We start from the raw sequence: 18,000 nt of genomic DNA on the forward strand, positions 1-18,000 counted from the left end.
CAAGCATCTTCCTGAGTACTACGAATTCTGTTCTTTCATAACTAACGCCCTTCCATGTGTGGGCTTGCGTACTTCTTCATCTTCTGAATCTGTTGACCAGACATCCAATCCTCCGAACTCACCTTGAGCCTAGTTTTCATGTACAAAAAAAGCAGGCATAGAATTATCATTAGACTTCTTCTTCTTAATCTCTTCCAGCTTTCGCATGTAATAGGCCTCCTCATCATCTCCTTCATTCTTCTCATTCTTCCTTCGCAACATGTACTCCTTTGCAAGATGGTTTTTACCATGACAATAATTACAATAGTATCCGGAGTCACCAACAACCTTTTTCTCCTTCTTCTCTTCCTCTTTTTGAGAATTACTTTTGTTCTCCTCTTTCACTTTCTCTAAGCTATAGCTTCCCTGCCAGTTCCTATTTTTGCTTGAGGGAAACTTCTTCCTAGAAAATCGCTTAGGGTTAGACACCATTAAAGCAAAATCTTCGTTTGAGAGCTTGTACTCAGAATGATATGAATTAGATCTGTCATCAACAACAATTTTGCGTTTTGCAACTAAGGCTAAAGACCCCATCCAGACACCACCTTTTCTTCTTTCATTACTTCACTCTCTCGCGCCTTCAGAATTCCCACAAGCATCGCAAGAGTATAGTTCTTGAACTGTTCGTGAGCTTTAACAGTTGACACCACTGCTTTCCACTCTTATCGTAGTTCGTTCATGAACGTGACCTTTTTGCTCAATCAGTTCACGTCCTATTCCGTGCTTCATCATCTTGCTGAGAATATGATTATATCAATTAAAGGTGGAACTCAGAGTTTCTTCAGGCTTTTGAACGAACTCGCCAAAATCGGATAACAAAAGCGTTTGAGTTGAGTGTTCTAGATCTACGTCTGTGGAATAGAGCTCTCTCAACCTATCCTATATAGCCTTCGCTGTGTCACATGAACTAACAAGACGAAAGGTATCTGCTTGCAAAGCGAATCTGATGATCCTCATTCCTTTAATGTTGCTCATGAGTTTGTCTTTTTCATCTTGAGGAACGTCCTTCACATCAAGACGCAGTTGGTTGTATTCTTTCTGGGTATTGATTTTTCTTTTGGTCTTTGTGTGAACAAACAGACCTAGAGTGATTGCTTCCCAAATCAGATAACCATTCTATTCTGAACCTAAAACATAATCTTCAAAGTTTAGCGCCCAGACTTCATATTCATGAGGAAAAAGAATCGGGATTCTGGTTTTTGATCTGATGCTGCTTGAGATATTCAAGGAGTTGATGTTTGAATCGTCATTCTGCATAGTGAATAATCTTTTAATACCTGCAATTATCAGACTGTAAACACTTATTAGGTTAATATTGAGATCACAGAGTAACGTCAATAAATCAGTGACGACTCTTAATAGATCCAATATTTTCGAAAACCCTAATCATTTCTTCAAACAGAAGAGATGCGTATTAAGTACACAGTCTCCTTCTCTAATACCAATTGATAGGAATAAATCCTTAATGATCGAATAGATTAAAAACAGGTAAACAAGAACACAATGTGATCAAACTGGTGTTGAATGATTAACTGCCACGCCTCAGAAGAACTCGATGAAGAATTGCTTCTGTAGAGGCGTAAAATATGGTTACAAAGATAATTCTAAATAAACATTTTCAAATATGTAGAAAGCATGCACCTTATATATTATAACCCTAGTAGTAAATACGAGTGGACAGGCCCAACTCATATATACAAAATGGACTAAACAAAACAGGCCCAATGATGCAGCATTAAATCTTCAACACTTACATTTAATTAGTCTCTTTTGATCACTAAATTAATTCCTAATTAATTCTTGATCAATACTAATTAAATAATATGATTTCATATTAATATATTAGAACTTATAATATATTAATAAATCATAAATAACCTCTTCTCAAAAGTCCATCCTATCAAATTGTCGTGGTGATATGCAACCCAAATGGACCATGCTACTCTTGGGTCAAGTACATATCAATTATAGTTATGGGCTTAGACACCTAATCCCACACTAGCCTCATGCCATGTGGGTTATCAGCAACCCTAGGGACTATTAGTAGTCTCAATGAGCTAACAACATTCCCTAGAGTTATCAGCAGCTCAATAACACATAACAATAATCAACAAATAAGAATTTAAACACATGTAACACCAATACTAGTCTACCAGACTAGCAGCTCACTACCGCATGTCGGGCCTTACAATGTACCCTACATCACCAGTAGCAGACCACTACTGAATGCATAGCTATATGTAATCAGAAGTGAGATAGACAGATGAAGAGTGTAACATCCCAAATTTCAAGGCCAAAATTTTTGTTTTTAAATAAGTTAATACATAAAACCATCAGTATCAAACATTCATAATAACATCTCGTGTCAAACCAAAATGTCAATAATCAAAACATAAAACCATATCATAGTGTAATCCCAAGGATCTCATGTGCGGAAAACATTGTGTGATGCGCTGCGACCAAGCCGGCTCCTTTCCTTTGAAACGAGTACCTGAAACCAAAATTGTAAACCGTAAGCACAAAGCTTAGTGAGTTCCCCCATCATACCACGTGCCATACAATCATATAATGAACAGCTAGGAGATACGGTCCTCGCCCACACCCATGGAGATACGGGCCTCTCCCACACTCCGCTAGCTGGGAGATACAGGCCTCGCCCACACTCCACTATCTCTGAGATACGGGTCTCGCCCACACTCAGCTACATACAAGTATATACAATCATATAATGAACAGCTAGGAGATACAGGCCTCGCCCACACTCATGGAGATACGGGCCTCGCCTACATCCATGGAGATACGGGCCTCGCCCACACTCCGCTAGTTGGGAGATACGGGCCTCGCCCACACTCCACTATCTCTGAGATACGGGACTCGCCCACACTCAGCTACTATCACATATATCATAACACAAACATACTATCAGACATACCTGGGGTGTCCAAACTACCCTTCGGTCCTAACAACCGAACTCTACTACTATCACATTTAACATATCATGCCAACATATAACATATCAGATAGTAGCAAACCTAGATGATATCACAAAGACAATCATCTAACATCCAACCCCTACTGGTGGGCCGGCATTATGGCCGTAGACCCACCGTTACTGGAAGGTAACTCACCTCACACTGCTGAAGTCCCGAAGACACAATCCCACACTCGCTGAAGTCCCGCAGACTCGACCCTAGCTGCTGGCTGGCAGATTCCCAACCTTCGTGTGGCGGCGTACGGCAGTCGGATCAAGCGGCTGATTCACATTGGCGACAGCAAACCAGCGACGATGACCAACCAAAGGTCTCCTTCGGTCACATACTGCCTTGGCGCTCCATGGCGGCCCTTCGTCTTCAACAGTGATGATTGTGGCGGAGGGTACGGTGGTAATAGCAGGGAGGTGGCGGTCGAACGACAATGGAATAGTAGCATCGTACCGCCGGAATAGAAACGGGGAAAAAGGATCAATAGGGTCGTTTCTCTATCCATGAATGGTAACAACGATAGCGAGGTTGTTGTCGTCGGCAGCTATGGGATCTTGGCAAAAACGTCCTTGCCGGCAGCGCTATTTACGACCTTGACAACGGAGAGGGGAGGCGGCGGTAATCCACAGCAACGGTCTTGCTTTCTTTCCGACATAGCAGGGTTGGCTCCGGCGGCTGGTGCGGAAAGGAGGTGAGGGTGGCTGCTGGAGGTCTTCCGATGATGGCGGTTGCCTTCATGCTAGGGTTAGGGTTAACGGGTGATGGGTTTTATAGTCCCGAAGCCCATCAAACTTTTCCCCTTAACAACACCTTTGGTCCTTCCCTTTTCTTATTCTTTCAAAGTAAATCCAATAATTACCCTTTGAACCCTCACCATTAAAATCCTTATAACTTAGGTACACAATTTACCAAACAGTCCCCCAATGTCTTAATTATAACATATTCAGCCCCTCCACTTCATTTCTTTTTAAAAAAAAATAATTCCCGGTAATTACCACAGAGCCCCTGTCTTCATAGATATTTATAAAATGAGTCCCAAACTCACACTTTTAACCCCCAATCTCTTGAAGTGTGACAATTAGCTCTACGAGACCGTCATTTGATATATAATTATTTATTTTAGGCTACCACTCGTTCACTAATTTATTTATTTAACTAATAAATAAATGGGTGTTACAACTCTCCCCCACTTCAATTAGATTTCGTCCTCGAAATCACTCCTTACTACTTCTTATATGCCAAACCACTTCTACTAGCATGATCACCGTTTGGGCACACCCTAGCCTTCCTAGGGTAGCAATAACCAATCTTCGCAAAGCCCTAAAATCTGCAGGTGAATGAATTCCTCGCGACAAGACCACATCTATTGCATCTGAAATCTGTTGTATCGAGATGGTCTGAATCCCAAACAGACCACTCATACTAAATCATTATAGATGGTACCAGTGTACTTATCCCTCAACTAACTACCGAAATTCTGAAAACTCGAGGTTCCCACCATCAGATCACTTATACTTATCCAAGGATCAGATACTCCTGCTGTGAGTGCCTTCTCACTCCCCAAATCATCTAGCTATTACATCCGTACTCGCAACCTGAAGCACAAATGCTAACACTGCCCAAGTGCTAAAACTGCTTAATCACTAAACTGCCTGAAGTAGCATGTTGCTACATAGCTGCTTCCCAAAATCTCTCGAGACCTTCCTAGTCTCAATTCATCCGTCAGTCATCTGAAATATCAGGTTCCGGCCCCGTCGCCGAGCCGAAAGGGCTCCCACTTAGTCGCCTCACACGACTTTCGAAAGAAATCCTTCTCTTGAACTAGTTACCACTAGTTATCATGCCACTGAGGCTCTAATAACCTTTCGATCTAACTGTTCAAGTCCATGCGTCAAATCCTGACGTCACCAAATCCAAGGCTAAAAGTGATTGCTACCTAACCAATGGTAGTCTTACATCACAAACGACCTTAAGCAATCCATTGCTTCCCTGATCTCATAACTGTAGTGGCGCTCCTATAGTCTCGGCATTGGCTCAACCAGACCTAATCCATCTGGGTAATTCCGAATCCAATCTGTGGATTCCCATATCCTCACTGCTACACCCGAACTGGTGGGCACTACTGTTCATTCCGCGTCCTAACAACGTGCTCATGCCATCTGTGCCAACCAAGTGAATGTTACGGCTACCCCCGCAGTCTTACAACACTCCCCATGCTAACTTACCACTAGTGAATGCTACGGCTACCCCCGTAGTCTTACAACACTTCCCATTCTAACTGACCACTAGTGAATGCTACGGCTACCCCCGCAGTCTTACAACACTTCCCAAACCGGGTCAAACATGCACTCGACCTAACACATCACTGAACTTGAGTCCTAACCGGGACTCTAACCTGGTTCCTGAAACCTGCTATCACGTAAGCCCACTGTATCAGTACCGCACTCATGCCCATGATCAAAGCGTCACAGTAAACCATGAAATCATCTACACCCTCTGGTAGGGTGGGAATCGGTGCCTCGCACGACCGATGTCTGAGAGTCTCGAGGCTGCCTGCTGCTCAGGCCCCTAACGAAAGGTCACCGACTTCTTGGTCAGTCGGGTCAAAGGAACCTCAATCTCGGAGAAGTCCCGTATAAATCTCTGGTAATAACCCGCTATACCCAGGGAATTCTGAATCTCAGATGGAGACCTCGGAATCTCCCACTGCACCACGGCCTCTATCTTGGCCGAATCAACTAGAATATCCTTCTGGTTGACAAGGTGGTCAAGAGATTGCACCTTGCACAACCAGAACTCACAGTTGGAGAACTTTATAAAAAAAAGTCTCTCCCCCACTTAGATTCGACTAAGTCTTCACATCACATGAGAATTGAAGGATTCCCAATCCTTCTCGCTTTCTAATATCCCACTGATGACAACATGTGCCTGCCAATGTTGGCGTTTAATTGCCGATTAAACCTTGAGATCTCCCATCCTCGGAAATCTCGATGAGTACTCTTGAAACCTGATCCAGTCTGACACCTCAATCCATCTAACATGTTGTCAGTTGAAGACCTTAATCTTCACTCTAGTTGACGAATCCTCGTTCCCTCTCCCAATCTTGTAGTACCACTGAACTCTAACCGAACACGACCCATGCGAAAACATAATTCTCTTGAACATCCAATGACCAGCCACTTATGCATCTAACACCCGCGACTGACACTACCCTCTTCCTATCACCAGTTCTGTCCTAGCAACGGTAGTTCCTTGAACTCCAAAGTTCATCCATAAACAATTACCGACCATACCTGAACAATGATAGAACCTCTGAACGCTGACTTCATTGGAGAACAATCACTCCAACCCTGATCGAGTATCCTCTAAATAATACTCCTGCATAGATCCCGACGAAGATCCGAAATGATAACGGTATGCGCGGAACCCACTCCGCAAGATGCGTCCCTCTTTGGGTTCATCAAGGACCTTTCGGCATGCAGGAAGGCACATATGATCCTTGGTAACCCAAACACTAGCAAGAAACCGACCCGAGATCTGACTTATCCAAACTCACTCATAATTCCAAAGTGGTACGTATTTCAAACATCCACCTAATATCATAGAAGATGACATACCCGTGACATCTGGAGAAATACTGACCCCCTTCTGTTGACATGACCAATCCTACTACCCTGTAGCAGCCTAAACCCTTGGAGTGACAAACTCCCTCATGTACTTTCTCGTACGCGTTGCACTGACTCAGGCCCTGCTGGCCTTTCACCCGATGATCAGAAGTCATGGGTCTCTTCCCGAAACCCTCTACTATACACACCTGGCATGCACCTCTCTTTCCAGGGTGCTCGCAAATCGATCCCGCATCTGCAACTCTTGGAAATCATATCCTTTAGGGTCTGACAGCCTGTCACGCTCACTAGCTCGCTTGCCAATGGCTAAGCTGCAACAACTGGAACATCCTCTGTCCCCAAACTGGGTCACAAACTCTTCCCTGAAGCTTCTTAGATTCTCCAAGACTCTCACTGATTCGAGTATGGATCCTGTGCTTTCAGTAGTACGGGCCCAATACTACCTTCCACACATATCCATACTTTCCTCAGCAATCCTCCTGGATCCTCCAAGTCACTTCTTCAACTGGTACACCCAAGTCTAACTGAGCCTCACTACTAACCCACTGATACATATCCTAGGCTTTCCTAGGTTCCCAAACTCACCCAGTCCTCAGCTGCTGAAAGATTCCCAATAATGTCAACTAGCTACCTTATGAATATAGCCACTTGCAACAGAGATCAGATAATCCTTCGAGTGAGACACCCATCCCTAGAATGGTTGGACTCAAACAAGAGTTGTGCAATAGGGTCAAGTCCATCAATATGAGATTATTCGGCATGTGTCCCATGTGACTTAGCATATTCACTTAGTAGCTAACTCACATCACAAAGACTCCCACAAAGCACAAAGCAAGCAGCATTCAGACAATGGAAAATCTAACCATCATATTCCAATCAAATCATTCTATCCTCTAATCAGGAATCTGTACATGCAATTCAAAGGCTCATACAATCAGGCATAACCTAATTAGGCTATCCTATCACTAACTGATCAGTACTAGCATGCAAGTCTACAAGCACATACAATAGGCATATAAGGCATCCTCCTAGATCCTTAGCCCTAATCTAGCATGCAATTCTCATAATCATATCATATCATACGATAACATAGAATGTATGGGTATCTTAGGGAAAACTTACTTGAGCTCGGCTGATTGCACGCATCACACACTTTGTTCTTCTCAAAGTTCTTTTCTCTTTTCAGATTCTTTTCAACTCCTTTTTATAAAATGGTTTTACTTTTGAAAATTTTCATACCAAGCCCTTAGTTTGAGTTCAGACACACCCGAGAGTATGTCCGAATCCCTCAAACCAAGGCTCTGATACCAACTTGTAACATCCCAAATTTCAAGGCTAAAAATTTCGTTTTTAAATAAGTTATTACATAAAACCATCAGTATAAAACATTCATAATAACATCTCGTGTCAAAACAAAATGTCAATAATCAAAACATAAAACCATATTAGAGTGTAATCCCAAGGATCTCATGTGCGGAAAACATTGTGTGATGCGTTGCGACCAAGCCGGCTCCTTTCCTTTGAAAACGAGTACCTGAAACCAAAACTGTAAACCGTAAGCACAAAGCTTAGTGAGTTCCCCCATCATACCACGTGCCATACAATCATATAATGAACAGCTAGGAGATATGGGCCTCGCCCACACCCATGGAGATGCGGACCTCGCTCACACTCCGCTAGTTGGGAGATACGGGCCTCGCCCACACTCAGCTACTAAATTATAACATACAAGTATATACAATCATATAATGAACAGCTAGGAGATACGGGTCTCGCCCACACTCATGGAGATACGGGCCTCGCCCACACTCCACTATCTCTGAGATACGGGAATCGCCCACACTCAGCTACTATCACATATATCATAACACAAACATACTATCAGACATACCTGGGGTGTCCAAACTACCCTTCGGTCCTAACAACCGAACTCTACTACTATCACATTTAACATATCATGCCAACATATAACATATCAGATAGTAGCAAACCTAGATGATATCACAAAGACAATCATCTAACATCCAACCCCTACTGGTGGGCCGGCATTGTGGCCGTAGACCCACCGTTACTGGAAGGTAACTCACCTCACACTGCTGAAGTCCCGAAGACACAATCCCACACTCGCTGAAGTCCCGCAGACTCGACCCTAGCTGCTGGCTGGCAGATTCCCAACCTTCGTGTGGCGGCGTACGGCAGTCGGATCAAGCGGCTGATTCACATTGGCGACAGCAAACCAGCGACGATGACCAACCAAAGGTCTCCTTCGGTCACATACTGCCTTGGCGCTCCATGGCGGCCCTTCGTCTTCAACAGTGATGATTGTGGCGGAGGGTACGGTGGTAATAGCAGGGAGGTGGCGGTCGAACGACAATGGAATAGTAGCATCGTACCGCCGGAATAGAAACGGGGAAAAAGGATCAATAGGGTCGTTTCTCTATCCATGAATGGTAAAAACGATAGCGAGGTTGTTGTCGTCGGCAGCTATGGGATCTTGGCAAAAACGTCCTTGCCGGCAGCGCTATTTACGACCTTGACAACGGAGAGGGGAGGCGGCGGTAATCCACAGCAACGGTCTTGCTTTCTTTCCGACATAACAGGGTTGGCTCCGGCGGCTGGAGCGGAGAGGAGGTGAGGGTGGCTGCTGGAGGTCTTCCGATGATGGCGGCTGCCTTCATGCTAGGGTTAGGGTTAACGGGTGATGGGTTTTATAGTCCCGAAGCCCATCAAACTTTTCCCCATAACAACACCTTTGGTCCTTCCCTTTTCTTATTCTTTCAAAGTAAATCCAATAATTACCCTTTGAACCCTCACCATTAAAATCCTTACAACTTAGGTACATAATTTACCAAACAGTCCCCCAATGTCTTAATTATAACATATTCAGCCCCTCCACTTCATTTCTTTTAAAAAAAATAATTCCCGGTAATTACCACAGAGCCCCTGTCTTCATAGATATTTATAAAATGAGTCCCAATGTAACAGCCCGGAATCCCAGGTATTATTTAAAATTATGTTTTTGGGGTGATTTAAGAGGGGACTCGGCGAGTTGGAGCCTAGACTCGCCGAGTAGGATCGCGGACTTGGTCGCGGGTCCGCGACTGGACTCGACGAGTCCAGATATGGACTCGGCGAGTCGACGCTGTTCAGCAGAAACCCTAACCGTTCAGTTTGGATCGTATTTAACGCCTCTTAGGCCGTCATTTTCAGTCTTTTGGTCAATTGAGAGGAACCCTAATCGCTGTGGACGCCTAGAGCAAGGGAGAAAGCTTTGGAACTTGGAAGAATTGGTTAGGCAAGAAGAAGAGGGATTTGGCTAAAGGAATATCAAGGAGGATTGAGTCCTGAGATTTGGGGGACACAGAGAGTGCGTTTTCAGGTAATACTCGGACCAAATCTGTTATTTTGATGTATTTATGAAATTAGGGTTTATAGAACCCATTTAGTGATTTGATGAAGTAATGCCTTGTTACCCCACGACTATAGTCTTGTATTAGGACCTTTAGAGGTCCAGAAGGTCCCATGAATGTGTACTTCGGGACGAGAACTATCTCAGGAAGCAGTTACTCGTCTGCATGGCATGGACTCGCCGAGTTGTTCTTCAGACTCGGCGAGTAGCTTGAAGATATACTGGGACTCGCCGAGTTGTTCATCAGACTCGGCGAGTGGAGTCGGGGTGGCCCCGCGATTCTTCCACGAGGACCTCGTCGAGTCAAGAGGGATACTCGACGAGTAGAAAGGGAATATTCAGGAATTTGTGAGGACGACTAGACTCGCCGAGTCGCCATGGTACTCGCCGAGTCCAGTCGAGTTGACCGTTGACCGTTGACCAGAGTTGACCTAAGTCTGACTTCTTAGGGATAGTCACACTTAGATGAGATGAGTGTTAATGAGTTATATAATGTTATAGGAGGGTTGTAGCTCGTTGGTTTGTACGCGAGTGATTTCAGGAGTTGCTAGCTTTCAGCACATACGAGGTGAGTCTTCTCACTATACTGTACCCAGAAGGGTTTGACTGTGTGACCGGAAGGTCGGATATGATATGTGATATGTATGCTATATGTGGTATGTTATATGTTATATGTGCTATGTATGTTACGGGCCGGAAGGCGAATATATTATGGGCCGCAAGGCGATATGATGTGTGATGGACCGGAAGGTCGGCGTGGGTAAGGCCGGAAGGTTTACCCAGCAGGGACGGAAGTCCCCTGAGACACATGGACCGGAAGGTCGGGCCGGAAGGCAATGTTATGTGGACCGAATGGTCCGGGCCGGAAGGCGTATGTGCGTAAGTTGTATATTGGGGAACTCACTAAGCATTTATGCTTACAGTTGTTGTGTATGTATGTATTTCAGGTACTAGCGAGGACCGTGGGAAGGCGCCGGCATGATCGATACACACTGAAGAATGTTTCATGATCTTGGGAGTTTGAATAATTGTATTGACCGAATGATTAAACTGTTTATGTCTTGTTTTAATGGAAATAATTATGTTTTTAAAATGAAAAAAAAAAATTGTTTGAAAATTTGAGTTGTTACACCCAAACTCACACTTTCAACCCCCAATCTCTTGAAGTGTGACAATTAGCTCTATGAGACCAACATTTTGATATATAATTATTTATTTTAGGCTACCACCCGTTCACTAATTTATTTATTTAACTAATAAATAAATGGGTGTTACAAATAGGTGATCCTAATCTAGAGCCATAACCAAACAAGGAACAAGCAGTAAATCCTAGATTAAGAGTTATCAGGTTATCCTACATGACTACATACAACCCATAATGCATTCAAATGGATGATCACTAATCTCCTGGTACTCTAACCAACGTACCACTACCCCTATATCAATATAAACAGCGATGGGTTATCAGCAACCCAAGGGCGATCAGCAGCCCTAAGGACTATCAGCAGTCTTGGAGTTATCATCAACTCAGGTAGTCTTGCATGCACTCTACTACGACATAGATAATATAATGAGAAACTCACCTAATTTGAAGACCCAAAAAACACAGCAACATTCTCACTGCTTGTACTGATTGCTCCGACGGACCGACCTGCACCAAACCAAGATATAACCTTAATCAATGACCCAATTCCTTCAAGTTGACCCAAAGTCAAGTTGGTCAAAAAAGCAAAATTCAACAGTCAAACCCTCACCAAGGCGTGGAGAACTCATGGCTACGTCGTGGGAATATTCAGAAAAAACAACCGTGATATCCTCAAACACTACCACATGTCAGGGATATCGTCAGATAGTTAGAACTAATTCTGGTCAACTTAATGGATTAAGCCTTTAATCCATTAAGCCACACACTCATCTCCACCATAAGGCTTTCTTACATCTAAAGGATCATAAAAAATCAATGGTTATAGACATGAATTCCCTATGCAAGTCTTGAGCTCATGTTAGGTCACAAATTATGAAATACAGGTCAAAACCTCATGCATGAGTTCAAAACTCTACCAAACTTCAGATCTAACACAACTAACCCTAATGGAGCCCTAAGGATCCATAATGTCGCCAACTTTATGGAATCCTAACACTCCAACTACTCTAAACATGGAGAATAATGCATAATAATCTAGATCGTTAAAAATAGAATCATAAAGCTTGGAGCTTGAATACTCATAAAGGCCTAAAGCATGTGCTAGAAGATGATGATGAGACTTACAAGTTGGATCTATGCACCTATGATGGTTCCTTCTCATTCAAGGCACCAAATATACCGCCAAAATCTCAAGAACTCATCAATGGATGCTAGGGTTTCATTGATAGGGTTGGAGGCTAAATAGGATGCCCTAAACCTAGAGTTTTTGGGCTTAAATTTGGAAGAAATCCTAAAAGATCATGGACTGCAGTTGCAGTTGCAGCTACGGTCACATCTTGACCTTCCTTTCGTCACGTTGTGACGGGTATCCTTGATACGTATTCATCCAATTGGTGTGTCACGTCATGACGCTCCATTCATCATGTCGCGACACAAGGTTTTTCCCCAAAACCTTACATTTGATCCTTCTAAACCCTTAACTGATGTATTCTGGAAAACAGGTGTTACAAAATATGAATCAAATGCTTGTTGGTTTCTTGGATAATTTGTTTGATTTTGAATAAAGCTTGAACCTTTTAACCATGTAATAGACTTAAACCAGTTACTTGTTTACTTTATTGCACGTTTCAGTGGTCAAAGCTTATGGAAAACTTGAACAAATGCCAATGTTGTAGAAATCAGCCCCGGTCGCCAATTACTTGTTTGACGACCTTCAACCAATTACGATTAGGATGTTCGGCGGAAATTGGTCAAAATCGGGCTTGACAGTCATTGGCGGTCCTTGACAGTCATAGGCGAGAAAAAAATTTAAAATTCAAATTTATTAACTTTCAAATATTACACCAAAAAATTTAAATTTTCAAATTTAAATATATTACACCAAAATTTTAAAATTTTAAATTTTCAAATACTTATTTTTTTAGGATATATTACTTTTTTAAAATAATTTTGTTAGTAATTTAGGATCTCCGATTAATCGCCGTCTAATCTGATTACTCGCTTAAAACCAGTCGACCGTCGAGCTACCGTCAAACGGTTTTTCCAACATTGACAAATACTAAAGCGAAGGAAGTTGTAGCTTTGTTGGAAAGGGGTTTGTCGTAGATCTACCAACACTAGTGTGAAGGAGAGAGAGTACGAAAGGAATAGACAAATGTTGGGGAAAGGAGCCGATGGATTTTGGGTTTCTTTTTTAATTATAAATAAAATTAAGTAAATAAAAAATAAACAAGAAAATCAGCAGGACAAAATAGTTTTTCAAATATATTTAATTTTTTGAGGCACCAAATTTACATGATATTTAAATTATGGACCTCATATGTACATTTTTTTTTTGAAAAAACGTCATAAAGGTTCCTATTTTTTCCAGAAATCTGATATATAGTCATCAAGTTCAAAAAACCTCATAGATCATTCCTGTGGTTTCAAAATTTTTAACAATCATTTTTAGTTAGTTTTGTTGTAGATTTAGTCTATTTCGAAAACTAAAATGACCTTTTTACCCTTTACATATTTATTTTTCATGTTTTATTATTTCCTTTTAATATTTTTTTATTATTAAATACATGAATGACCCACATCTCTCTGTCTCTCCATTCATATGTTTCTTCCCATCTTTATGTACATAAACCTATAAACACCAAATTCTTACCTAGATCATTTCTGATACAAGTCATCATCATCATCCAATCCAATCCAAGATTCTACCTTCTTTTTCATCACCATCCTCCCAACACCAACATATGAATCATGAACTCCAACAAAGAACAATCATTTTCTGGGAATTCTAGGAGGAATCAACAAATCTTCCAAAACCCTCGATGATGCTCTCAATACACCTAGTTCATCATCATCCAGTACACCCAATTCATCTTTTCTCATTTTTCTTAGACTTGTGTGAAAGGGAAAGAAAGGGGCAGATCGTGTTTGAACCTCACTTTGCTCGCTGATCATGCTCCCTCTTTTGTACATGAAATCAATGCTTATAACCAAGTATGAAATCAAGTTATCGAAGCTCAAAACCATACCAAAATAATATATGAAATCAAATCTTAGAACCGAACCTTATAATAAAAATTATACTTGAAATCAATACCACATAAGATGAATCTAACATTGTTGGTTTGAGGGATAATAGATTTGGGTATGTAAAGAAGCAGAAGTCGTCAAAGATCGAAATTCGGTGGATTTTTGCCCCAAATACGAGACTACTCGTGTCGAGGTTCGTAGATGACAAAGTTCAAAAGAAGTAGAAGCCGATCTACGAGAAGAAGGACGTATGGGAAGTTGAACCCTAGTACTCAACTCTCTTTTGCTCTAATTGATCCGCTACAACCATTGACCTCATTTGTTCCCTTCAAACCACCTTCTGCAATATCAGACATTTCGAAAACAAAATCGACATGCTCAAAGAAAGACAAAGGAAGGTGGTTGTTAGTGATCAAGGAGGAAGAACAAGGGAAAAGAGTGTGTTTTTGATTGTCTGTTGTTGAGAGAGAGAGAGAGAGAGAGAGAGAGAGAGAGAGTGTGTGTGTGTGTGTCTGAGAGAGAGGGGGGAATTTATTTATTTTAATAGATTTAAATAAAGATAATCAAAATATATTCTAAAATGAATTTAATTTATCTTTCATGTAGCTTAGATATTATTTATTATTAAAAGTTTTGAAACTATATGGATTGATACATTAAGTTTTTTGAAATTAAAAACTATATACTAGATTTGTGAAAAACACATAAAGTTTTTCTAAAAAAATTGGACTTGCACTTAAGCTGTACTTTTTAAAATACCACAAAAATTAAATTTATAATTTACTTTGATTAAAATGAAAATAACTAGTTGATCATGTCAACCCTCTTTCTTTGATATTATTAGCGTTTTAAACTCTTAATCAAATATTTAAATTATGACAAAAAGGGATTGAAAAGATGAAATCACACGACTAATGAAAATCTATAAATGGATTAAAGTGTATATGTTCTAACTATTTCCCAGGAACACACCACGTGGCAGTCATGTCAGTGAGTCCCCACAACCCATGGCTCTCCCTGTGATTACATCTCTCTCCTCTATCCTCCTATTTATTCCGGCCACCTGTGTCAGTCTCCGGCAGTCTCTGTCTCTCTCTCCGACGACAATTCCCCACTTCCCCGCCCTTGTTCTATATATACCCCACCTCCTCTTACCTCTCCTCCTTATCCTCTAAATCCTCTCACACTCACCTCTTTCACACACACATATTTCATTTACTTTTCTTAAAAAGTATAATCAACGGATCTCAGTCGCATTTTGGTTCTTGAAGGACGTTTAATTAAGTACTTACAACAAACCCATTTAAATTTTTTGATCCAGAATGAACAGGGTTTCTCCGGACATGCTACTCGGTCACAACACCACCGTGACTGGCGGCACCGACGTAAGTGTGTTCGAGAGACAACAAGCAAGAATGAAGTGGCAACAACTGCAACAGCATCAACATAGTTTTTACAATGAGAATGATCATCAGGTTCCGAATCCATTTCTGGGTTTGATTGGAAACATTAAACCAGACCCTGGTTTGGAAAACGGGTGGCCAGATTTCAGTGACGGGTGTGACGAGTTATTCTCACCATTAATGGCGGATCAAAGAATCATGCAGTTGCAGAAGAACTCAAGTTCAGTCTTGTTGTCACCCAAGAAAAGAAAAACCCATGAGAATCAGAAGGTAAATGTCGAATCTTTTTTTATTTTTTTCTCAAAAAGTTGCCTTAAAAAAAAGTACACAAAATTTAATATATCTTGATGGGTGACAGAACTTTCAGGTGGTTTCAGAAGTGAATGGCATCAAAGAGAAGAAGTTAAAAGGGTGTTCAGAAGAAAACTCTTCAGAAACTTCATCAAAAGAAAAATCAAAGCCTACAGAAGCTCAAAAACAAGATTATATTCATGTTCGAGCTCGTCGAGGGCAAGCTACTGATAGCCATAGTTTAGCCGAAAGAGTACGTTATTCCTTTAGATCATGTCATTTTGATACTACGTACATTTCGAGGATGCAATTATATGGATTAACGAAATACACTCCCAACTGATTTTGATTCATATGTGTTCATAGGTAAGAAGGGAGAAAATCAGTGAAAGAATGAAGTATTTGCAAGATTTAGTACCTGGATGCAACAAGATCACTGGAAAAGCTGGAATGCTTGATGAAATCATCAATTATGTTCAATCTCTTCAAAAACAAGTAGAAGTAATTATGAAATCCGTTCATCAACAATCAATCCATTTCCATTAATTTAATCTTTCTAAATTAAGAAACTCATCTTTTTTTTTTTTAATGTGGATTGCAACAGTTCTTGTCCATGAAGCTTTCTACAGTTCATCCAAGACTAGACTTAGACGTTGATAACTTAATCATGAAAGAGGTAGTCAACAAGATTCTTAAAATGTTAAATGTAGTACTATTTGAATGTATTTTTATTTGTGTATTCAACTATTATCTAACTAATGTTGTGTATATATATATATCATCAGATGTTTGAAGTTTCAACAGCTGGATATACCTCAGAGATGGCTAATTCCCCATATTTTCAATTGAACTCGTTGCTTGAAATGGGGATTAACCCAATTGACATGGTGTTAAGAAGAAGCATTAGTGGTGGTGCTCCAGTTTCGATCCCTGAAACATTCGTGGTTTCATCATGTTTTAATGTAATTCGTTTTTCTTTCTTTAAGTTTGAAATAACTTCTTGAAACTATGGAAAAAAAAACCGAGTTTTGCTTATAATGACTCAATCTTTTTACTCGCAGCAAATCCATCCGAATGTGGCATGGGATAGTGATCTACAGAATCTATACAGAATGGAATTTCAACAAGGTTCATCAACAATACCATATCAATCACAAAAAATTACAGGTAAAGAAAAGAGATTATTTATTTAATTATTATACACATCAAATAAAGAGACCCACAAAAACTAAATGATCAATGGGTCCAAGCTCCCATTTTTGGACCAAGAAAGTTGCTTGTTGGGTATCTTTCTTTATCACTGTCATCCACCAAAAATGATGAAAATTCCAAGGTTCTCAATAACCCTTTAAAAAGAAAAGCCAAGTTGAGAGATAATGTACTTTTAGCACCATAAATTTTCCGTTTTAAATCAAGAATATTTAAATGTTTTTCAGGTTTATACGAAGGAAGCAATATGAAGATGGAGATGTAAACGTAAAGATCGATTTGAGGAATTCTTTTGTAATGAATGATTGAATCTAAATGTTACCATTGTTAATTGATTCATCATTTGTCATTAATGTAAATGTATATATACATTATATCACATATATGTAAGCATTCTAGAAACAATAACTAGAATTCAGAATTTATTACTTGCAAAGAACTACTCCGTTTTTCACCTTCTTTGTAAACTTCATAATACATATAAGCCTTTTCCAAGAAAAACTTGTAAATATCCAAAGTAACACGAATTTAAGATAGAGAAATATCGATATTTTGACAGAATGAAACTATTTGGGACCAAACTAGACGATTTTGAAAGAGACATATGGTGCTATGAACAGTATTTACTACTTTATTAACCTCGGGTAATTGTTCATCATGGGGAGGTGAATAGTGTATGTATCCCACCATTAAAGATCATCATTCTTTTAGGTTTTAGCTTGTAAAACCTAACTAAAAATGCTTTCTTTTGAGTGGTGGATTGAACAATATTACTATGAATCCATAAACTTGATCATGGGTCAATTAAGAGCTGCAGCTTTCGATCTTTTTCAAGCCATATGTTAAAAGGGACGGGAAGATCTGGCCT

At 40.6% G+C, this 18,000-nt stretch overlaps 1 protein-coding gene across 2 annotated transcripts; it reads left to right on the plus strand.

Moving 5' to 3' along the window:
* Positions 1–15,188: 15,188 nt before the first annotated feature.
* Positions 15,189–17,586, plus strand: LOC111895635 (transcription factor bHLH63). 2 transcript variants are annotated; one of them, XM_023891712.3, is made up of 7 exons: positions 15,189–15,902; positions 16,000–16,176; positions 16,290–16,424; positions 16,528–16,599; positions 16,709–16,885; positions 16,985–17,090; positions 17,360–17,586. In XM_023891712.3, exons 1-7 carry the CDS (start codon positions 15,552–15,554, stop codon positions 17,395–17,397), a joined length of 1,056 nt encoding a protein of 351 aa, XP_023747480.1. In that variant the 5' UTR covers positions 15,189–15,551; the 3' UTR covers positions 17,398–17,586. The 2 variants fall into 2 exon arrangements, with proteins under 2 accessions (XP_023747480.1, XP_023747479.1); XM_023891711.3 differs by having other exon boundaries at positions 15,192–15,902; positions 15,991–16,176.
* Positions 17,587–18,000: the final 414 nt, after the last annotated feature.

Source organism: Lactuca sativa, chromosome 7 (assembly GCF_002870075.4).
Source record: "Lactuca sativa cultivar Salinas chromosome 7, Lsat_Salinas_v11, whole genome shotgun sequence".
Lineage (NCBI taxonomy): Eukaryota > Viridiplantae > Streptophyta > Magnoliopsida > Asterales > Asteraceae > Lactuca > Lactuca sativa.

Coding starts and splice junctions, on each gene's coding strand:
- LOC111895635 (XM_023891711.3), top strand. CDS start 15,552: ATGAACAGGGTTTCTCCGGACATGCTACTCGGTCACAACACCACCGTG. Junction 16,600..16,708: donor ATAACTTAATCATGAAAGAG/GTAGTCAACAAG, acceptor ATATATCATCAG/ATGTTTGAAGTTTCAACAGC. Junction 16,886..16,984: donor TGGTTTCATCATGTTTTAAT/GTAATTCGTTTT, acceptor TTTTACTCGCAG/CAAATCCATCCGAATGTGGC.